Source organism: Armigeres subalbatus, chromosome 3, assembly GCF_024139115.2.
Source record: "Armigeres subalbatus isolate Guangzhou_Male chromosome 3, GZ_Asu_2, whole genome shotgun sequence".
Classification (NCBI taxonomy): domain Eukaryota; kingdom Metazoa; phylum Arthropoda; class Insecta; order Diptera; family Culicidae; genus Armigeres; species Armigeres subalbatus.
Genome location: NC_085141.1, coordinates 324,566,468 through 324,586,800, shown reverse-complemented (window position 1 = coordinate 324,586,800; position 20,333 = coordinate 324,566,468). Strand labels below are relative to the sequence as shown.

The 20,333-nt window shown below is 39.9% G+C and overlaps 1 protein-coding gene across 2 annotated transcripts; it reads right to left on the bottom strand.

Moving 5' to 3' along the window:
* Positions 1-557: 557 nt before the first annotated feature.
* On the bottom strand, positions 558-19,610 carry LOC134221092 (zinc finger protein 772-like). 2 transcript variants are annotated; one of them, XM_062700278.1, is made up of 3 exons: positions 19,322-19,610; positions 19,097-19,220; positions 558-2,535 (listed from the first exon to the last, which is right to left on the bottom strand). In XM_062700278.1, the coding sequence occupies exons 1-3, from the start codon at positions 19,357-19,359 to the stop codon at positions 865-867; spliced, it is 1,833 nt and encodes a 610-aa protein (XP_062556262.1). In that variant the 5' UTR covers positions 19,360-19,610; the 3' UTR covers positions 558-864. The 2 variants fall into 2 exon arrangements, with proteins under 2 accessions (XP_062556262.1, XP_062556263.1); XM_062700279.1 differs by having other exon boundaries at positions 19,097-19,217.
* Positions 19,611-20,333: the final 723 nt, after the last annotated feature.

Below are 20,333 nucleotides of genomic sequence, written 5' to 3'. Positions count from 1 at the left end.
TGAGGAAATCTTCCATGGATTATGAAAGGTATCCCCCACAGATTCCCAATGGTATCCCTCAACGACACCAAAAGGGATCTAGTGTGAATTCTTATGGATTCCGGTTGGAATACTTCGATGATTCTGAAAGGAATTCTTCAATAAGAATTCTTCGCGGATTCTGATGGAAATTCCTTTCGGATTTTGAAGGGAATTGTGGAGACTATCATGCTGCTGTCTGCTGATTATTTGTCACTCCAGTCCGTGATGTCTTTGACTGCTGGCGAGTACCACGATTGCTTTGATTGATATTTTGGTGGCTCTCCGTTGTTGTTCATATCAAGCTTACTTTAATGCTTTCAAATCAATTAGACATTGCCTTTTCATAAGTTCTAAAAATGTGCTGTAGGTAACCAATTCCTGCGATGCGATTTGAACCCACGATTCCAGTATGCTGTACAGGTACTTTCCCTATTTATCTACGAAGGACTTCCGTCGTCCTTTACAAATTAGTAGGTACGTGTTCTACATATTAAACATCTGGCTGTCATCAATTGTATGTACATTTTGTTTAAAGCTTTAATTTTTTTATGTTATTAATACAACAAATGCTACATTTGTATATGTATATATGAAAATTAAAAAAATATTACTGCAAATTAGTACGTCAAAACAGATAGTTTTCCCTAAAAAGTTACACATTTAGAAAGTTAGTCATATTTAATATGTTGGGAGTATGAAACTACCGTTCTACTGCAGAATTGAATGTAATTTGTAATACATTCATCTGAACCTATCTAATTATACACATTTCGTATTTTTTGGATATTTTGATTAAAAGCTGCGTAGTTTTGAAAGTGTACCGACTAATGTATGTCTAGTTTTCTAAACCAACATAATCGGAGCAATCCCCATTCCGGTTGTGGGCGGCTGCTGACAGGGACTAGTTCCTCGTTGTTTCTCGGCTGTGGGCTCCGAACTGTGTTCAAGTGGAATCGGTTGCTGGGTAGAGTGGTTCAATGAAGAGCTCGGATCATCAGTCTGAGTGATTTGTAGAGTAGGAGAGTGTGGCTGATGTGACGGGGATGTTTGCGAATGTGGAGGGACAACCGTATGATGTTGCGCAGGGGCAGAGTGGAAGTGTGGTTGCTGTTGAGTTAGTTGATTTTGCGGATGATGGTGAATCTGCTGATGTTCTGAAGAATGGTGCTGGTCATTCTGGCCTTGCTGCTCGTGGTATTCGACCCGTTTATGACAATGCTTCTTGATGTGCACGTGTAGATTGCTTGGTTGGGCGAAGCCTTTGCCACAGTTCTTACACACGTACGGTTTCTGTCCGGTGTGCGTGTTTATGTGAATCTTGAGCTGGAACGCTAAGGCAAACAACGTGTTGCAATATGGACACTGAAACTTTTTCTCCGAAGGAACACCTTCCCGTTTCACACGTTCTTGCGTATGAAGCTTGGTATGAACGCTCAAATTGCTAGGATGGGCGAAGGACTTTTCACACAATTGACACTTGTATGGTCGCTCACCAGTGTGAGTATTGGTATGCAATTTCAAGTTTATGGCCGCTTTGAACCTGGCGTCACAGAATTGACACTGGAATCGGTACTCGGTTCGATCTTGATTCGGACAACCTCCTTCCCGAGGAGGACGTCCACGACTTCTTTTCACGAACCCTTCCGGAGTTAACACGGTCTGGATCATGTTTGTTGTAACCACTTTCTGCTCATGTGCTTGCGGGGAGGCGGGCTCCGGTTCATCATATCGAACTTGCTGATGATCGATCTGTTCTAGTTTGATCTTCGTTTGGGGATCCCAATCACCATAGACAGGTCCATGTTGATATTCGATCCTAGACGTCCCTTCTCCATATGTCATAATGGTTTCCGGTTCTTGTTCCAAAATACTCGAACCTGTTTCTACAGAGCCTTTCATTTCGTCAATAGAACTCTCGCCGTATTTCACGATAGGGTGGTGATATGGGTCGAATTTTTGCTTCGGCGGACGACCACGCTTCCTCCGAAAATCCGAAAACTCATATTGATGTGGTGTTTGGTATTTATCCTCCGGCTGGAAACCTGCTGTGTGTTCGCCGTTATACGGATTCATGGCCGGGCCTGTGACGTATTGATTGTGCATTGCATGGCTATGCTCTCCCAAACTGTAGCCATCCTGATGTGGCCTTCCTCCTTGTTCGGTATGTTCGCCGTACCCAATTGGGGCAGCTCGCTCATCTACTAGGTGTTCCTCTTCGGCGCCTCCTTTGTACTCGGAGGACGATCGTCCATCGGCCGTAGGAACTTGCTGCATTTCACCACCAGCGGGCAGATGTTGATCAATTACTTCCAGCTTAGGGTTTCGATTAGGAGATTGTGCGGTGATAGGTGAAGACGTTGACGAATCATCCGATTGCTTATTATGGAAGCTGTCCGCTATTCGGCGGATGATTTCATCGTTTTTGATACACTGCCAACGAAACTGGTAGAACTCATCTAGACGTGCTTTGCAGATAGTGCAGAGCGAGGAGGGGATCCCGTTCAAAGGCGATATCTGAAATAAAACGTAAAAGGGGGTAATTTGGATAAGTTATGTTGCTATCGTTAATTTTTGGGCATGTACTGAGATTAGCTTTTGGGATTCGTTCGATATAGAGAACAATAAGATCATAGTTCTCAACGTCAACAGGAAAAACAATGAGCCTGGTAGTGATTGGGACATCGCTCTTATGAACAGTCTATAGGTCGGATAACTAAATCGTTCAAACAGGTTTCTTATGTTTTTGTTTTTTTTTTGTCCTTAACCCTTAAAGGCGCAAGGCGATTTTTTTAGAAATCGTCGAAAGTATTTTTAGCGTAAACTACCATTAAAATTATTAACATTAAACGTATTTTCGGTTTGTTGTTTTAAAACAACATTGCGCATTTAAGGGTTAAATACATAAGTTAAAATACGAGCTCCTCGGTGATCTAGTAGCTACCGGTTCTGCCTTATAAAAGCAGGAAGTCGTGGGTTCAATTCCTGGCTCGCCCCTTAAAAAACGGAGGCTTGGTGGCCTTGTGCCACTTCTTCTGCCTCATAAACAGGAGATCAGGGGTTCGATCCCTGGCATCTTAACATTTCATATTAGATCATATGAATAATCAAATATCTAAATCTCTTTACAAATCAGAACCGAATAGTCATTTTTAACGGCTTAATGGTTACTTGGGCAATGATATCCTTAAAAATTCCATACAATTCCCCGTTAAAATTTCGAAAATCTCTCCGTAAAAATTTAGGAAAACTTCAAGTGTAAATTTCGAAAAAAAAATCTTGTTGAAATGAAATTTTTGAACGGAGAGTCGTTTGGCAGAAATCTATTTTGAAGAATGCCACAACTCCAACAAACATTGGAGGAGAGTAAATAATCGCTTAAATGACCAAAATTAGTCCTCTTTAGCTCTTAGCTAAATTTGTTTGTTGGTAAGGTCGAAAGTTGTTTGGCCTAATATGTCGTTCGACCAAACAAACCATTTTGCTGAAGCCCATCTAGTCTAGAATTATTTTGCCGAAAATGTCATTTGGTCAAACAGTTCCTTTGGCTGAAAAAAAAAACAGTTGGCTGAATAGCTCAATTGGCAGAAAGGGTGATTTGGCCGAAATGGGCATTCGGCCAAAAGTGTCGTTCGGCTGAATTGGACATTTTGCCAAAAAAAGTCGTTTAGCTGAATAGGTCATTTGGCAGAAAATGTCATTTGGCTGAAATGTTTGTTTTGCTGAAAGGACATTTTCGGGCCAAATGGCTTTTTCTGTCAAACGACAATTTCTTCCAAACGGAAACGGTATTTTAGACCAAATGATTTAGACGGCCAAATAAACTATCAGGGCAAACAACTTTTTCTGTCAAATTACCAATTGTCCACGAATGAGACAAACGTTTAATTCTGCCTAATGGAATTTGGCTACATAACTTTTGGCCTAACCTTCTTCTTCATCTTCTTATTGGCATTATATCCCCACACTGGGACAGAGCCGCCTCGCAGCTTAGTGTTCATTCAGCACTTCCACAGTTGTTAACTGCGAGATTTCTTAGCCAGGTTACCATTTTTGCATTCGTATACCATGAGGCTAACACGATAATACTTTTATGTCCAGGGAAGTCGAGACTATTTCCAATCCGAAAATTGCCTAGACCGGTACCGAGAATCGAACCCAGCCACCCTCAGCATGGTCTTGCTTTGTAGCCGCGCCTCTTACCGCACGGCTAAGGAGGGCCCCCTACCTATTATTCGAATAAATGGCTTTTCGTCGAATGACCTTCGGCTAAACGACAGATAGGGCGAATGTGCCATTTGGCCGAACAAATCATTATACCAAATCCCTCCTGGCCGACAATTTTCATTTTGCTAAGAAGTTGTTTGGCCGAAATGGTCGTTTGGCCGAAAGGCCATTTGGCCGACAATTTTTTATGGCCAAACGGGTGGATATTTTTAACCATATTACCCGTTCAGTAATCAACATTTGGCTGTTGGACCAAATGACATTTTCGGCCAAATGGCCCTTTCTGTCAAACAACCATTTCGGCCAAACGACATTTTCGGCCTTATAACCTATTCGGCCAAGCGACCATTTCAGCCAAACGACGTGTTAAAGAAGAGTGCTTTTTCGGCCAAATTACCAATTCGGCCGTATGTAAACCAGACCTGCCCAACCTTTTCAAGCCACGGGCCAATTTTCAGAATTAACACCTGCTGGAGGGCTAGAAAATCTCGCTTAACTTCTCAAAAGGATCTAACTAACATTTTTTTTCATAAATTAATTAGAGTTATGCAATCAAAAGATTTTATATTGGTCTGTTAACAGCAATATTCAAATTGATTCAAGAATAAAAAGTTACTTAGGACAAGATGGGTCAACACATACTGAACGGCATAACTCGTATTCAAAACATATTTTCCATTGCTCCTTTAAACGTTTCAAGGCATAATGGTATTAATTTGTTTATTAAAAATATACAATTTTTGTCTTTAAGAAAGCAATACACGGACGACTTGTTTTTATAAGAAATTGCAAACATTTTCAAATGTAGAGCCATTTCTTCATCCAAAGCTTAAACAATAATTTTTATGCACTAAAATCATTGGAAATAAACCTATCCTATCTGTGTGTAATTTAATATTATGAATAAAAACAATATTGCAATTAATTGCAGAATTGAAAGGTGACCCATCTTGCCCCGCTGTTTGACCCATCTTACCCCGGCATTTTTCGATTGACAGAAAAATAGACTTCTACTTTAATGATTCAAAATTAACTAAGTGGATTTTTTGTTATTTCATACCTCTGGCTTACAGATTATTAACTATTTCTATAGATCCACATTGAAATTAAAATGTTTTTGTTTTGAGGCATTCAGAGTTCGTTTTAGGTGACCCATTCTGCCCCATCCAACCCTACTTCTAATTCTTATTCAAAAAGATTCCCATCCCATAGATCGCAGCACTTACCAAAGTGAATCCAGATAATATATCCATCACAATTCTTACCCTAAGACGATCGTGGAGATGCAGAGGTATTCTTGATCTCTAGTAACAACGAGAGTCGAACTATTAATACTTCCTTTTCTTAATGACCGTGAGGACGTGGCCGGCGCCGTAATTGACTTAATAAAATGCAATGTGTTTTCGAAATTTGTACATTGAGAATGATAGCTCCATTCAAATGGGTCCCTGTACATTTTCGTAGGTTCTAGTCTAGTCAATCACGGAGTAGCAACTACGAATTGTACGGTCATCCTGCTCATGCGCATGCTCATATTTACTTAGATACCGCCATCGGGGGTGAGAATGGGTCTGAGGGGTGAGAATGGGTCATCGCTCTCACCGGCAGCCTGGAGGTCGTAGAGCAAAATCATTCAAAAAGTTTTCTTATATTTTAGTCTTCTTGCCCTCAGATACATTCAATCCATTCTACAAGCATTCTAAGTACTTGAAACAGTGACCCATTCTCACCCCCTTTTGACCCATTGTCACCTCCGACGACGGTACATAAGTTCAAAAGTTCCCAAACTTTGGTGCTTGGCCCAAGGGGGGTCGTGGGCTGATCATTGGTGGATCGCGAGAAATAAATACTGATTCATACTATAGTGTCTATTTCGTTTCCATAATTAATTTATTGTTTAACATTGCACTCTAGGGCGCTATTAGGAGATCTGGCGTGCAGAGGAACGGCACTATCATCACATGGTCGCATATGCTTCTGGCTTTTGTGGACGACATCGACCTCATTGGAATCGAACGCAGAGCAGTAGTTGTGGCTTTTGTCCCACTGAAGAGGGAGACGCACAGAGGGACGAATCCTTAGAAAGAGGGTCAAAAGGTCATTTTCCAAAATGATGTATTCTAATTTTTAAATATTTTTCTCGCATTATACAGGTTATAAAACATTGTAAATTACTTTGGTTGAGTCAATTTGACGATATTGTGCCCATTGGGGTACCTTTGAAGTTGGCATGAAAACTGTTTTTAACACCTTCGATAATATATAAATATGAAGTATGATATCTTTGCAATATTTTTCAAATTTGTTATTCAATCATTTCAAACTCAATACATCTTCAAAGATAACATAATCAACTATCAATTGCATACATTGTATTACAAATTCATGAAATATTAACCCTTGGCTTATGGAGTTGAATTTGGGCTTATATCGAAATTTACTCATTTCGTGGTGTTTTCATGTGGTCAGAAAACAATTTACCCATCATTACCCAGCGCTGAAAATCGCATGGCTACTACTTTACATAATATATTTTCAAACTAAACGAAATTTAGGGCCCGCCAGGGCCCGCAGGTTTTTTCCGAGGCATTTGAAAATGACGTAAAATGCATGAAAATGTATGTATATGTACTGAATGCTACAACCACAACACTCGTTATGAATGTAGTTGAAAATGATAAAATTTCATCACAGTAAGTATAATAAACCCATTTGTTCTCATTTTAAGCCATATTTGTACTTTTGACCGTCTTTTTTTTCAATCCGTCCCACTGTGAGACGGCGAGGATAGGCTTAACCATTAACTCTACCAAGCCAAAGTACATGGTGGTAGGTAAAGATAGGGGGAGACCTAATCTGCCGTGAATCGCATATCTGTCCCATCTTTGCTGGGTTTCCTATTCATATGGGACAAATATGCGATTCACGGCAGTAATGGTGTTGATGCAGAGGTAGTGCTTGATGGGGATGTGTTAAAAGCTGTCGAAGAATTTGTTTACCTTGGAACGCCTTTTACATGTGACAATGACGTTTCGCATGAAGTGAAAAGACGTATTGCTGCTGTGAATAGGGCCTTTTACGGATTACGTAACCAGCTTACGTCCCGCAACATGCAGACGAAAATGAGATTTTTCTGTATATAAAACTCTGATTCTACCAGTAACCCTCAATGTACATGAAGCATGAACGTTAAAAGAAGCGGACCAGAGAGCTTTCGGGGTTTTCGAGCGAAAAGTGCTGCGAACAATACTCGGAGTGAAACTAGAAAATGGTGTGTGGCGCAAACGCATGAATCATAAGCTGTATCAAGCATACAAAGAAGAAAATATTGTGAATCGTATCAAATACGGCAGATTTCGGCGGGATGGTCACTTAATGCTCATGTCGGAAGAAATAATAGCGAAAACAATATTCAACAGAAAACCAGATAGAGGCCGGTGACTTCGTGGAAGGCCACGAACACGCTGGCTACACGCGGTGGAATCGGACCTGGGGACCCACCCAAAACGTTCGGGGAAACTGGAGGAACATCGCCCAAGACCGACGATTATGGAGGTCTACAATACCTCAGGCATAGGCGCATCGACACTGTAGTCAACCAGATATCCAGGTACCAGGTAAGTAATTAATGCTTGCTTTTGGATCTGGATTTAAGTAACTCAAGAACAATAAGTCTTGTGCAGTCATTTGATTGCTATAAGTTTTCTTCCAGATTTATTTCTACCTTATGTCGGTGATTTGGGGAACATAACTTTCACTACTTTTCTTAGACAAAATATGTATGTTTTTGGCCAACTGCAAAGAAAATAAAAATGAATTCTTCTTCTTATTGGCATTACATCCCCACACTGGGACAGAGCCGCCTCGCAGCTTAGTGTTCCTTAAGCACTTCCACAGTTATTAACTGCGAGATTTCTAAGCCAGGTTACCATTTTTGCATTCGGATATCATGAGGCTAGCACGATGATACTTTTATGCCCAGGGAAGTTGAGACCGGGAATCGAACCCAGCCACCCTCAGCATGGTCTTGCTTTGTAGCCGCGCGTCTTACCGCACTTAAAAATGAATAGTAAGTTATAAAACCATTCGAAGAATATTTTTTAAAAATTCTTCAATTAAGTTATTGAAAAAAAAGAGAATTCAAGATACTTATTGACAATTCAACATCATACGAATTCTTTGAACAGGATCGTTTGGTAAGTGAACCTTTTTTTAACGCTTCATTACCGGTGGGAAATGTAGTGCCAAAAAGAGGAAGAAAGTATTTTATTAAGTTTTGTTCAATCAATCGCAAGCAATGTAGGATTTTGCTAGAGGGGCTAGATATCAAAAAGTTTGGGAACCTCTACATTAGTTCCATTATACAGACATTCAAAGTTTATGAAACAGTCACCCATTCTCACTTCTATTTGGCCCATTGTAATCTCCGACGACAAAACATATTGATTGCAAAACATAGGAAGACAAAACGAAGGAATAGTGACACTGGCATCAGGCTGTAAGTTCGGTAAACTCAACAGGAAAAGCAGTCCACAAAAAAAATCCCGAAGTTTGACCCAAGTACGGTTGGAAATTCCATTCCATCAGCAGGCCTGGTAGCGAGTCACTTTTTAGTGACTCGGTCACTATTTCAAGTCAAGTCACTAAAAAGTCACTATTTGCATCCAAAAGTCACTAAAGTCACTATTTATCCACAGCCTGTAGTAAAAAATTCAAAATAAAAATAATTTGAACCTACTTTTATTATCAACTAAATCAAATGTAAATCTAGTAGCAATATTTAAATTTGAAGTAATATGCTCCAAAAAGCGCCAAGTGTACAGACCCGGAAATAATTATAAAGCAATTGCTGATTTTCATACAAAATGGTCATGTTTGGCATCCCAGCCTTAAATGACCTACATTTTTAGTTAATGATTGTTGTAGTTGGAAATAATTATGCAGCCACCACTTTTATATGAGGGCTGGAATGGAATGCCAAAAATCTCCCCAATCTAATCGCAAAAAATCGAGACTTTATGTATTCCTCAAACATGACCATTTTGTATGAAAATCAGCGAATGCTTTATAATTATTTCCGAGGGCGTATTGTAAAAATCGTCAGGTTACTTTCGATTTAGGTAAACTATGGTTTTGCTCTTGTTATTCATGAATGGGATTTGTTAAAATGCGAATTGCAGACCTCGAGTGCAGAGTAGAGAACTGAGGAGTATTCAAACCATAGGAACCATATAGGAAAGCGTAAATTTCTTCCTGTTACTAAGATAGTGAACATAATTTTAGCTGCATCACATAATAACACCGATGTCGAGTGAGGTTTCTATATGTCAGGGAAGATAATAAGCGTTTATAGGGAGTCAATGATGGAAAGTACTTTAAAGTCGTTTATGATTGTTGTCAGAAGTAATTCAAGCTAGATAGCGTTTTGACCGTGCGTAAAAAACAGGTTCTGCAAAATCGAGTTGCGAAGCAAGTGCAGAGGGCGTGGGTAAAAAAGTTGCTTGATACAGGGGATGGACAAAATAATTAGGATAGGCAAATTTTAGGTAATATTAGATGTGTTGTAACTATCTTAGTTATTATCCGATTTTGACAATTCAGGCATGTCCGAACTAGAAAAGAAATGCAGTTTGACGGTATGTCCATGGAACCGACTATGGCCACCGGATTCCGGAGATATTCCGGGTTTTTCGGAGGTAGGTTCAAAACCGTAAATTTGAGGTGGATATTAGGTAAAGTTGTGGTTAAAAATAAAATAATATTAGTAACTTTTCAAGTTTGGATATATATGGACTACCTTCTTCTAGAAGCGGGTAGATGCATCTTACCGTGTTGATGATATGCGCTGGGAACACCCCTTTCCTCCGACACTCGAGGAGGAATTCTTTTCTCACTGTCATATTGCACAGTTTGGAATTGTTGGTGGCATAGCTTTTGAAATGCTGTGCAGTGTCATGTCCGAAATGGTATTCAATTTGATTGAAGAAACTACCGTGTATATCAGCCATCTTGATGATTGTAGGAGATTGCGACTGGTAGAATGGATATTTTGACGTTGGCTTTCTCAGTCTAATTTAATTAAGACGGCTAGTTTGGCATAGCCCGACGTTTCGGTCCCGTGTATTGGACCTTTTTCAAGGGATAACTAGAAACATTTAACATTTTATAACATGGAAACATTAACATGAACATTTGTTTAAACATACGCTGTCGGCCGACTCTCGTAAGATGCATCTACCCGCTTCTAGAATATTAGTAACCACAAATGAAGTAGGGCTCTTGTTGATTGGAACCATATATTGAGATTTGGAATCGGACCAGAATCAAGTGAGATATGGCCATTTCTTTAAAATCGGTTCCGATCGATACTTATCAAAGGGGTCAGGCCACAACTTCATTTGAATCTCGCTTTTTGATTGATCGGCCACTAGAATTTTATTCTAGAAGGGCTCTAATGTGTCCAGAATGAAAAACCAATTGGATAAACGAATCCTGGAGTCGCTGGGATGTCCCCGGGGAACCTGTGAATGGGCACATTTAAGTTTTAGCACCAAAATCAGTCATTCGACTGCTCTTTTTTCATGGTTTTCGATCAGGAGGCAAAGTATGAATATAAAATGGTCCATTGACGGCTCTGACCGCTTCCAGGATCTACGGATTGGCCCCGGGGAACCTGTTGAAGGGGATATTTTAGTTTTACCACCAAAATCAGTCATTCGACGGCTCTTTTTTTCATGGTTTTCGATCAGGTAGCGAAGTATGAATATAAAATGGTCCATTGACGGCTCTGACCGCTTTCAGGATCTACGGATTGGCCCCGGGGAGCCTGTTGAAGGGGATATTTTAGTTTTACCACCAAAACTTATTTATTTATTTTTTTTTTTCGTCGGCCAACGTAGAATAATGCATATACATATACATGTTTGTTTTTGTAATGCTATAGTATAATTAAATAATAGGTTTTTTTAGTAAAGTGATGTATAATTTTGATTTTGAATTTATATTGCTGAATTTGTAATGTTTGTTCTTTGAAAATACTGTCTAATGTTATGCCGAGACATTGTTAAGTCAATAGTTTCGCAGTGTTGATTGTAAACAGCCATCATTCGGTTGAGAGGCCCAAATTTGGCGTAATTTGTTCGGCAGTGGTTGGTTAAAAATAATGTTCTATGTCGAAGTAGCCGAGAAGGTATGTTAAAGCTAAATTTCGATAAAATTTCAGTTGAATCAACACGTTGAGAAACTATATCGTTAACAAATGAAACCGTTGCACATTCTCGACGTTCTTTCAAAGTTTGTATATTTATAAGCATGCAACGTGCTTCATAAGATGGAAGAGGAAATGAAGTCCAACCTAATTTACAAAGAGCGTATAATAGAAATTGTTTTGTACTGACTCTATTCTTTCTTCATGTGTGGTTGTATAAGGCGACCATACAATGCTACAATATTCCTTGCTTTGTGGATGATTGTGTTATAGTGATCAACAAAAGTTAGTTTCGAATCTAAAATCACTCCTAAATCCCTAACTCTTTCGTGTCTTTCTGCAGTATTGTTCCCTACTACAATTTGTGTATTTGGTGTTATTCTTTTTCTGCTGAATGATATTATGTTGCATTTCTTAACATTCAGTTGCAATAGGCTTTTTCTGCACCATGTGTAGAACATAGTGCTGTCCAATGAGCAGCTCAAAGTAGCTCGAAGTTGTTCCCGTCCTGCTCGTTCTTTTTTGTCAACAAACGGGCATGAGCGTGACAGGAACAACTTCGAGCTGCTCATTGGACAGCATTCATGTGTATTTCATTCTGGAATATGATTATGTCGTCTTCATTTTTTATTTCCGTAAATAGCTTTATGTCATCGGCATAAATTAAAATCTTTATATTTTTGAGAATGAAGGTAATGTCATTTACATATAATATAAATAAAGGAGGGCCAAGATGAGAGCCTTGTGGAACTCCTGAAGTGACTTGAATGGGATTGGATTTCTTTCCGTTAAATTTTATTATTTGTTGCCGGTCTGTGAGATAAGCTTCAAGCCATCTAAGGAGTCCTGGCTCAATTCCATTTTTTGCAATTTGAAGAGTAACATTGGAATGTCAATGCGATCAAACGCCTTGCTAAAGTCAGTGTATAGAGCTTCCACGTAGTTACCATTATCCATTGCATTAAGAGAATAGTCAATGAATTCTATTAAATTGGTAGCGGTAGAGCGACCTTTGAAAAATCCATGCTGCTTATTCGTAATTCTGTGTTTAAGTTGTGAAAATAATTTTTCATTGATAATGGATTCAAAAAGTTTGGGAATGCAAGAGATAATGGCTATTCCACGGTAATTACGAATATCAGATTTTTTGCCTGATTTGAAGATAGGCACAAGATAGGAGCTTTTCCATACGCTGGGAAATTTTCCGGACAATCTGAAGAGCCAAAACAAAGGTGCAGTCAGCTCTTTAGCCAGACTCATCATAAATATCGGTGGAATACCGTCAGGACCAGGGCCTTTAGATGCCTTTTAGTTTTTTAAAGCGTTTGGAATATCGTTCACCATGATCTGATTAACACCGATATCCCTAGCGAATTCTGGGATAGGCGCAAAAAAATCTAGGTCGCGATCTTGTTCCGAAAAGGTGGTGTATATTTCTTGGAAGAAATCTCCAAAAAGATTACAGATATCTTCCGAGCAATTACCGACGCATTCGTCTAAATACATGGTTGACGGAAAATTGTCTGATTTTAATTTTGATTTTATGTAATTGAAGAAGTTCTTTGGACATGACTTTATTTCGTTTTCTGTTTTCGTGTTGTGTTCTTCAAATGCTACATCAATTGCTAATTTTAATTGATCTCAGATGTTCAAATATTTTCCAAATTTTCATTCGTCTTGTCTAGCTTTTTATGTAATTTTTTGGTTGCGATTCTTTAAATTTTTTATTTGCCTGTTGTACCAAATTGGATATTTTGAATTTCCGCTCCGCCGTTTTCTTCTTTTTGGGACCTCGTCAATAATAATATCAAAAATAATGTTATAAAAGACATCAACGGAAGATTCAATATTACCTTCATTCTCTAAAATTTGCTTCCAGTTAAATCTACTTATGTTTTCATAGTTTGCTTTGTTGTATTCAAGGACTTCTTCAAAGTCACAGTCGCTGGGTTTTTATATTCATGAACGAACACAGAGTATTCGATTGCCGTGTGGAATGTTTCGTTTTTCCATAAGGGATTCAATGATTTAGTCACACAGAAATCTTCTTGAATATTGGTTAGTAGGAGATCAAGGTAACAGTTCTGTTGATTTTTAATGTGATTGATTTGGTTAAGTCCTAGGCTAGCAGTTCTGTCAAATATAAACATAAGTGTTTCATTTTCCCCAGCGACTGGAAGTAGAATTTGTTCGTTCTCTGAATCCGGAATCAAGTCAACGCAACGGTGCGTTGGCTGAAGTCTCCGTAAATAAGTACTTTGACTTCAGGTGGGATGGGGACATTTTAGTTTTACCACAAAAACCAGCCGTTCGACGGCTCTTTTTTCATGGTTTTCGATCAGGAAGCGAAGTATGAATATAAAATGGTCAATTTCCGGTTCTGACGGCTTCCAGGACCTACGGATTGGCCCCAGGAACCTGTGGAAGGGACATTTTAGTTTTACCACCAAAATCAGTCGTTCGTCGGCTCTTTTTTCATGGTTTTCGATCAGGAAGCGAAGTATGAATATAAAATGGTCCATTGGCGACTCTGGCCGCTTTCAGGATCTACGGATTGGCCCCGGGGAATCTGTGGAAGGGTACATTTTAGTTTTACCACCAAAACCAGTCGTTCGACGGCTCTTTTTTCATGATTTTCGATCAGGAAACGAAGTATGAATATACAACGGTCCATTGTCGGCTCTGATAGCTTCCAAGATCTACGGATTGGCCCCGGGGAACCAGTGGAAGGGGACATTTTAGTTTTACCACCAAAACCGGTCGTCCGACGGCTCTTTTTTCATGGTCAGGAAGCGAAGTATGAATATAAAATGGTCCATTGACGGCTTTGACCGATTCCAGGATCTACGGATTGACCCCGAGGAACCTGTGGAAGGGGACATTTTATTTTTAGCACTAAAACCAGCCATTCGACAGCTCTTCATTCTTGGTTATCGATCAGGAAGCGAAGTACGAAAATAAAATGGATCATTGACGGCTCTGACCGCTTCCAGGACCCAAGGATTGCCCCCGGGGAACCTGTGGAAAGGAACATATAAGTTTTAGCACTAAAATCAGTTATTTGACGGCTCTTTTTATAGGTTTTTGATCAGGAAGCAAAGTATAAATATAAAAGGACCATTGACAGCTTTGACCGCTTACGGAACCTACTGGTTGCCCCGAGGAACCTGTGGAAGGGGACATTTTATTTTTTACACCAAAATCAATCATTTGACAGCTCTTCTTTAATATAAGCAAAGTATGAATATAAAATTGACCATTGATGACTCTGCCGCTCTCAGGACCTACAGATTACCCCCGGAAAACCAGTGGAAAGGAACATTTAAGTTTAAGCACCAAAACCAAAATCTCGACGGCTTTTTTTCATGATTTTTTATCAGAAAGCGAAGTATGAGTATAAATTGGACCATTAATGGATCTGACCGCTTCCAGGACTTACGGATTGCCCCCAGGGAATTGTGGAAGGGGACATTTAAGTTTTAGCACAAAACCCAATCATGGGACGGCTCTTTTTCATGGATTTCAATCAGAATGTGACGTATGAACAAGAAATGGACCATTGACGGCTCTGACCGTTTCCTGGACCTACGGATAGCTCACGGGGAACCTGCCTACTTCATTCCTTCCTTCGATTCCTGATCCAAAGCCATGAAAACAGAGCCCTTGTATGACTAATTTTGTTGCTAAAACTAAAATGTCCCTTCCACAGGTTTCCTGGGTCAATCTGTAGGTCCAGAAAGCGGTCAGAGCCCTCAATGGTCCCTTTTATATTCATTTCTCGATTCCTAATCGAAACGACTAGAAAAGAGACGTCGAATGACTGGTTATGATGCTTAAAATAAAATGTCCCCTTACACAGATTCTCCAGGTGCAATCCGTGGGTCTTGGAAGTGGTCAGAGCCGCCAATGGACAATTTTATATTCATACTTCGCTTCCTGATCAAAAATCGAATGACTGGTGTTAGTGCTAAAACTAAAATGTCCTCGTTCACAGGTTCCTCGGGGGCAATTAGTAGGTCTTGGAAGCGGTCAGAGCCGTCAATGGTCATTTTTAATTCATATTTCGCTTCCTGGTCGAAATCCATGAAAAAAGAGCCTTCGAATGACTGGGTTTGATACTAAAACTAAAATGTCCCCTTCAACAGGTTCCCCGGGGTCCAATCCGTAGGTCCTGGAAGAGGTCAGAGCCGACAATGGACCATTTTATATTCATACTTTGCTTTCTGATCGAAAACCATGAAAAAAGAGCCGTCGAATGACTGGTTTTGGTGCTAAAACTAAAATGTCCCCTTCCACAGGTTCCTCGGAGGCAACCAGTAGGTCCTGGAAGCAATCAGAGCCGTCAATGGACCACTTTATATTCATACTTCGCTTCCTGATCGAAAACCATGAAAAAGAGCCGTCGAATGACTGGTTTTGGTGCTAAAACTAAAATGACTCCTTCCACAGGTTCCCCGGGGCCAATCCGTAGATCATGGAAGCGGTCAGAGCCATCAATGGACCATTTTATATTCATACTTCGCTTCCTGATCGAAAACCGTGAAAAAAGAGCCGTCGAATGACTGGTTTTGGTGCTAAAACTAAAATGTCCCCTTCCACAGGTTCCCCGGGGCAATCCGTAGGTCCTGGAAGCGGTCAGAGCCATCAATGGTCCATTTTATACTCATACTTCGCTTCCTGATCGAAAACCATGAAAAAAAAGCCGTCGAATGACTGGTTTTGGTGGTAAAACTAAAATGTCCCCTTCAACAGGTTCCCCGGGACCAATCCGTAGATCCTGGAAGCGGATAGACCATTTTATATTCATACTTCGCTTCCTGATCGAAAACCATGAAAATAGAGCCGTCGAACGACTGCTTTTTTGGTAAAACTAAAATGTCCCCTTCCACAGGTTCCCCGGGGCCAATCTGTAGATCCTGGAAGCGGTTAGAGCCGTCAATGGAACATTTTCTATTCATACTTCGCTTCCTGATCGAAAACCATGAAAGAAGAGCCGTCGAATGACTGATTTTGGTGGTAAAACTTAAATGTCCCCATTCACAGGTTCCCCGGAGACATCCCAGCGACTCCAGGATTCGTTTTGGTTTTTGTTTTTCATTCATGGTTTCAATTGGTTTTTCATTCTGGACACATTAGAGCCTTCTAGAATAAAATCATAGTGGACGATCTATCAAAAAGCGAGATTCAAATGAAGTTGTGGCCTGACCCCTTTGATAAGTATCGATCGGAACCGATTTTAAAGAAACAGCCATATCTCACTTGATTCTGGTCCGATTCCAAATCTCAATATATGGTTCCAATCAGCAAGAGCCCTACTGCATTTGTGGTTACTAATATTATTCAATTTTTAACTACAACTTCTCCTAATATCCACCTCAAATTTACGGTTTTGAACCTACCTCCGAAAAACCCGGAATATCTCAGGAATTCTGTGGCCATAGTCGGTTCCATGTATATACCGTCAAACTGCATTAATTTTCTAGTTCAGGCATGCCTGAATTGTCAAAATCGGATAATAACTAAGGTAGTTACAACACATCTAATTTTACCTAAAATTTGCCTATCCTAATTATTTTGTCCATCCCCTGTACATGCTTCTTTGAAAAAAATCAGATAGTGACACGGCGCCGCTAATTTTTTTTTAACGCGGGTGTTCGCTTAGTTCAATTTTACTGTGCTGCCCCCACTCGCATAACAGTCCCATTTGACTTTTATCACTTTTGAGTTAACCCAAGGAATAGTGTTCATTTCTTATGTACTTCCGTACTTCCATAAATTGTAACTGTAATTGTAATTATTTAATATTTAATTATTGGAAATTTCCGCATAACAGTCTTATTAAGAACTTACATGACCTAATTGCACGGATCAAAACAATTTCAATCAAACTGAATCGTTTCACGGTAATCTATCGAATAATGAACAACTTATCAAAAATTCAACAATATCCGTTGATGTTTCAATTTATTAGATTTTTTTTTTAAGTTTTATGTGGAAGATGCTATTTGGAACTTCAATGGCAACTCAGTATGCGGAAAAGTATTATGGGACTGATATGGGAGTGGGGCAATGTACTTAGGGTTAACTTCTTCACCTACTTTCAACTCTTACTGTTATCGTAGTTTTTTTTTAACTACTAAAGGTTTATAGCTTTGTGAGTTCAAATAATAATCTGTCTAGGAATCAATTAAATATTTTTTACCATTGTTGTACAACTTGATTCAAAATCGTAGTTGAAATTATAAACTTGTAACTCACTACCTGTTTCCGTGACACCGTTTCCGTGTCCTCCAAGTATTTGTCTGCAAGTGAAAGTGAAAGACAAATACTCGTAGAACATAATTGAGTTGATACCGCGATGGAAGCCTTGGTTGATTTGGTAGACCATTTGATTCAAACTCCAGGACAATTTGGAGATCTTACAACATCTTACATGCTAAAATTTGAGACGCAAGTGAAAGACTAATACTCAGAAGACAAAATTGGGTTGACACCGCGGCTGGGGACATCGTGAAAGCCTTGTTTGATTCGGTAGACCATTTGATTCAAACTCCAGGACAATTTGGAGATCTTAAAATATCTTATATGCCTGTATTTGAGACGTTAGTGAAAGACCAATATTCAGAAGACAACATTGGATTGACACCGTGGCTGGGGACACCATGGAAGCCTTGGTTGATTCGGTAGAGCATTTGATTCAAATTCCAGGACAATTTGGAGAACTTACAACATTTCATATGTCTTGTTTTGAGACGCAAGTGAAAGACAAATCCTCGGAGGACATAATTGAGTTGATACCACGGCTTGGGACATCATGAAGGCTTTGGTTGATTGGACAATTTGGAGATCTTACAACATCTCATATGCCTGGATTTGGAGAGATCTTACAATACCTCATGTAAGACCCAAGTGAATATATTTAAAAGTATCCAACAATCAATCTTCTTCTTCATTGGCATTACATCCCCCACTGGGACATTGCCGCCTCGCAGCTTAGTGTTCATTAAGCTCTTCCACAGTTATTAACTGCGAGGTTTCTAAGCCAAGTTACCATTTCTGCATTCGTATATCATGAGGCTAACACGATGATACTTTTATGCCCAGGGAAGTCGAGACAATTTCCAATCCGAAAATTGTCTAGACCGGCACCAGGAATCGAACCCAGCCACCCTCAGCATGGTCTTGCTTTGTAGCCGCGCATCTTACCGCACGGCTAAGGAGGGCCCCTTCCAACAATCAATAAATTATGTGGAATACTAGAAATTTCAGCAAAAAATTTTACGTTACATTCGGTTTACGCCCCCCAATAAGTGACGTAAAAAGAGGGTTGAGTGTATCACGAAACCAGACGATTGAATCGAGAAAGGCATCGTCACCGCTAGGTAGATTAATCTGGATATTTCTAACGAAGGACGCTGCTTACAGACACAGACCGACTCACGTCACGCAAACGGATGGCAACGATGGCACAATCAGAAAAATAAATAATTTATATTGTAACACCTCCCACACATCATCGCCTCGCCATATCCCATCAGCCTCTCATTCGTGCTGTGCACTTGAACAAGCATCCGACTTCTCCCAAGGACTTCTCAGTCGCGGCTCGGCATAGTCAGTCATCAACAACAGCAATAGCACACTCACCTGAAGCGTAGTGCATTCGTATATTTTCTGCAGCAAAAACTGATCACGCTGGTCGTAGCAGATGGGCTCGGTAATCCCATTGGCAGATAAGCACAGTCGACACATATTGTTGCTGTTGTTGCTGCTGAAATGATCGCATGATTGAAGTAAGCATAGATTTGGTTATTTTTATGCGGCGAAATAAACAATATTCCACATCGTTTGTTTATTTAAGCCATAACTCACGCCATGATTATTGCCTCTTTCAGTACAATATTTTCCATTATAGGCCTGATGGGGAGGGATGCTCGGCGCTCGGGAAACCGAGTCTAAGGAGTGAGCGACGAATATCCTCAGCAAATCTTCAAAGGTGTTTGTTTTGTTTTTATCACTCACTCAGGGCGAGATTTCAATCGTCGTCGAATTGCGGCTCAACACTTTGCGTATTTATTTTATTATTTTCCTCGCGGCAACAACACATTCCGATAAGGTGCAGGTCTTCTGCTCTTTGTGCTTTTTTATATTTATTCATGTTCGACTTTCCGAGTTGTTCCTCCATGATGGAGAGCTTTCGAAAAGCCCGTGCCTTACATGACAGCAGCGTGGTTGTCGTATGTGGTTTGGAGGGTTGGAAAACTGTGGGTCAGAGTTATTGAAATCGTTGTAAATTTACCACAGATTAGCTTTTAAGTGGCCTGCATTTTTTTGAAATACAGTTTAGGAACAGCATTACATGTCTATCACAGAGTATGTAGTTCTTGGTTTATGCTGTTTTAATGTGCTGAAATTTGAAACAGATATTTTGCTAGTTACTAGTTGTTCGAAAAACTATAAAACCGAGTTCAGCACCACGTGGTTCTTCAACAACGGAGACAAGGAAGGAAAATTAATCAGTCATCATCAAGGATTGAATCCAAAGCAAAATGAAAAAATCTAACACTTATCCTCTCTGGTATACACTCATGATATAGGGTAAACTGGGGTAAAACGCACCCCCGGGGCAAAACGACCTTTTGGCATTTTTGTCGGTGTTTCAGACATATTTTCAGGAATGTTTACTGCTGGACTGGTAGTTCGAGATCCGAACTACATGCGTTGTAGCAAATATGCTCGAAAAATTGCTGAAAATGTCCTCAAAAACGTCAAAAGGTCGTTTTGCCCCGGGGGTGCATATTACCCCAGTTTCCCCTATAGCATACCGTGAGAGCCGTTTTTTTGCAAGTTGTTATGATAAAGGACTGATTAACGAGCTTGATGG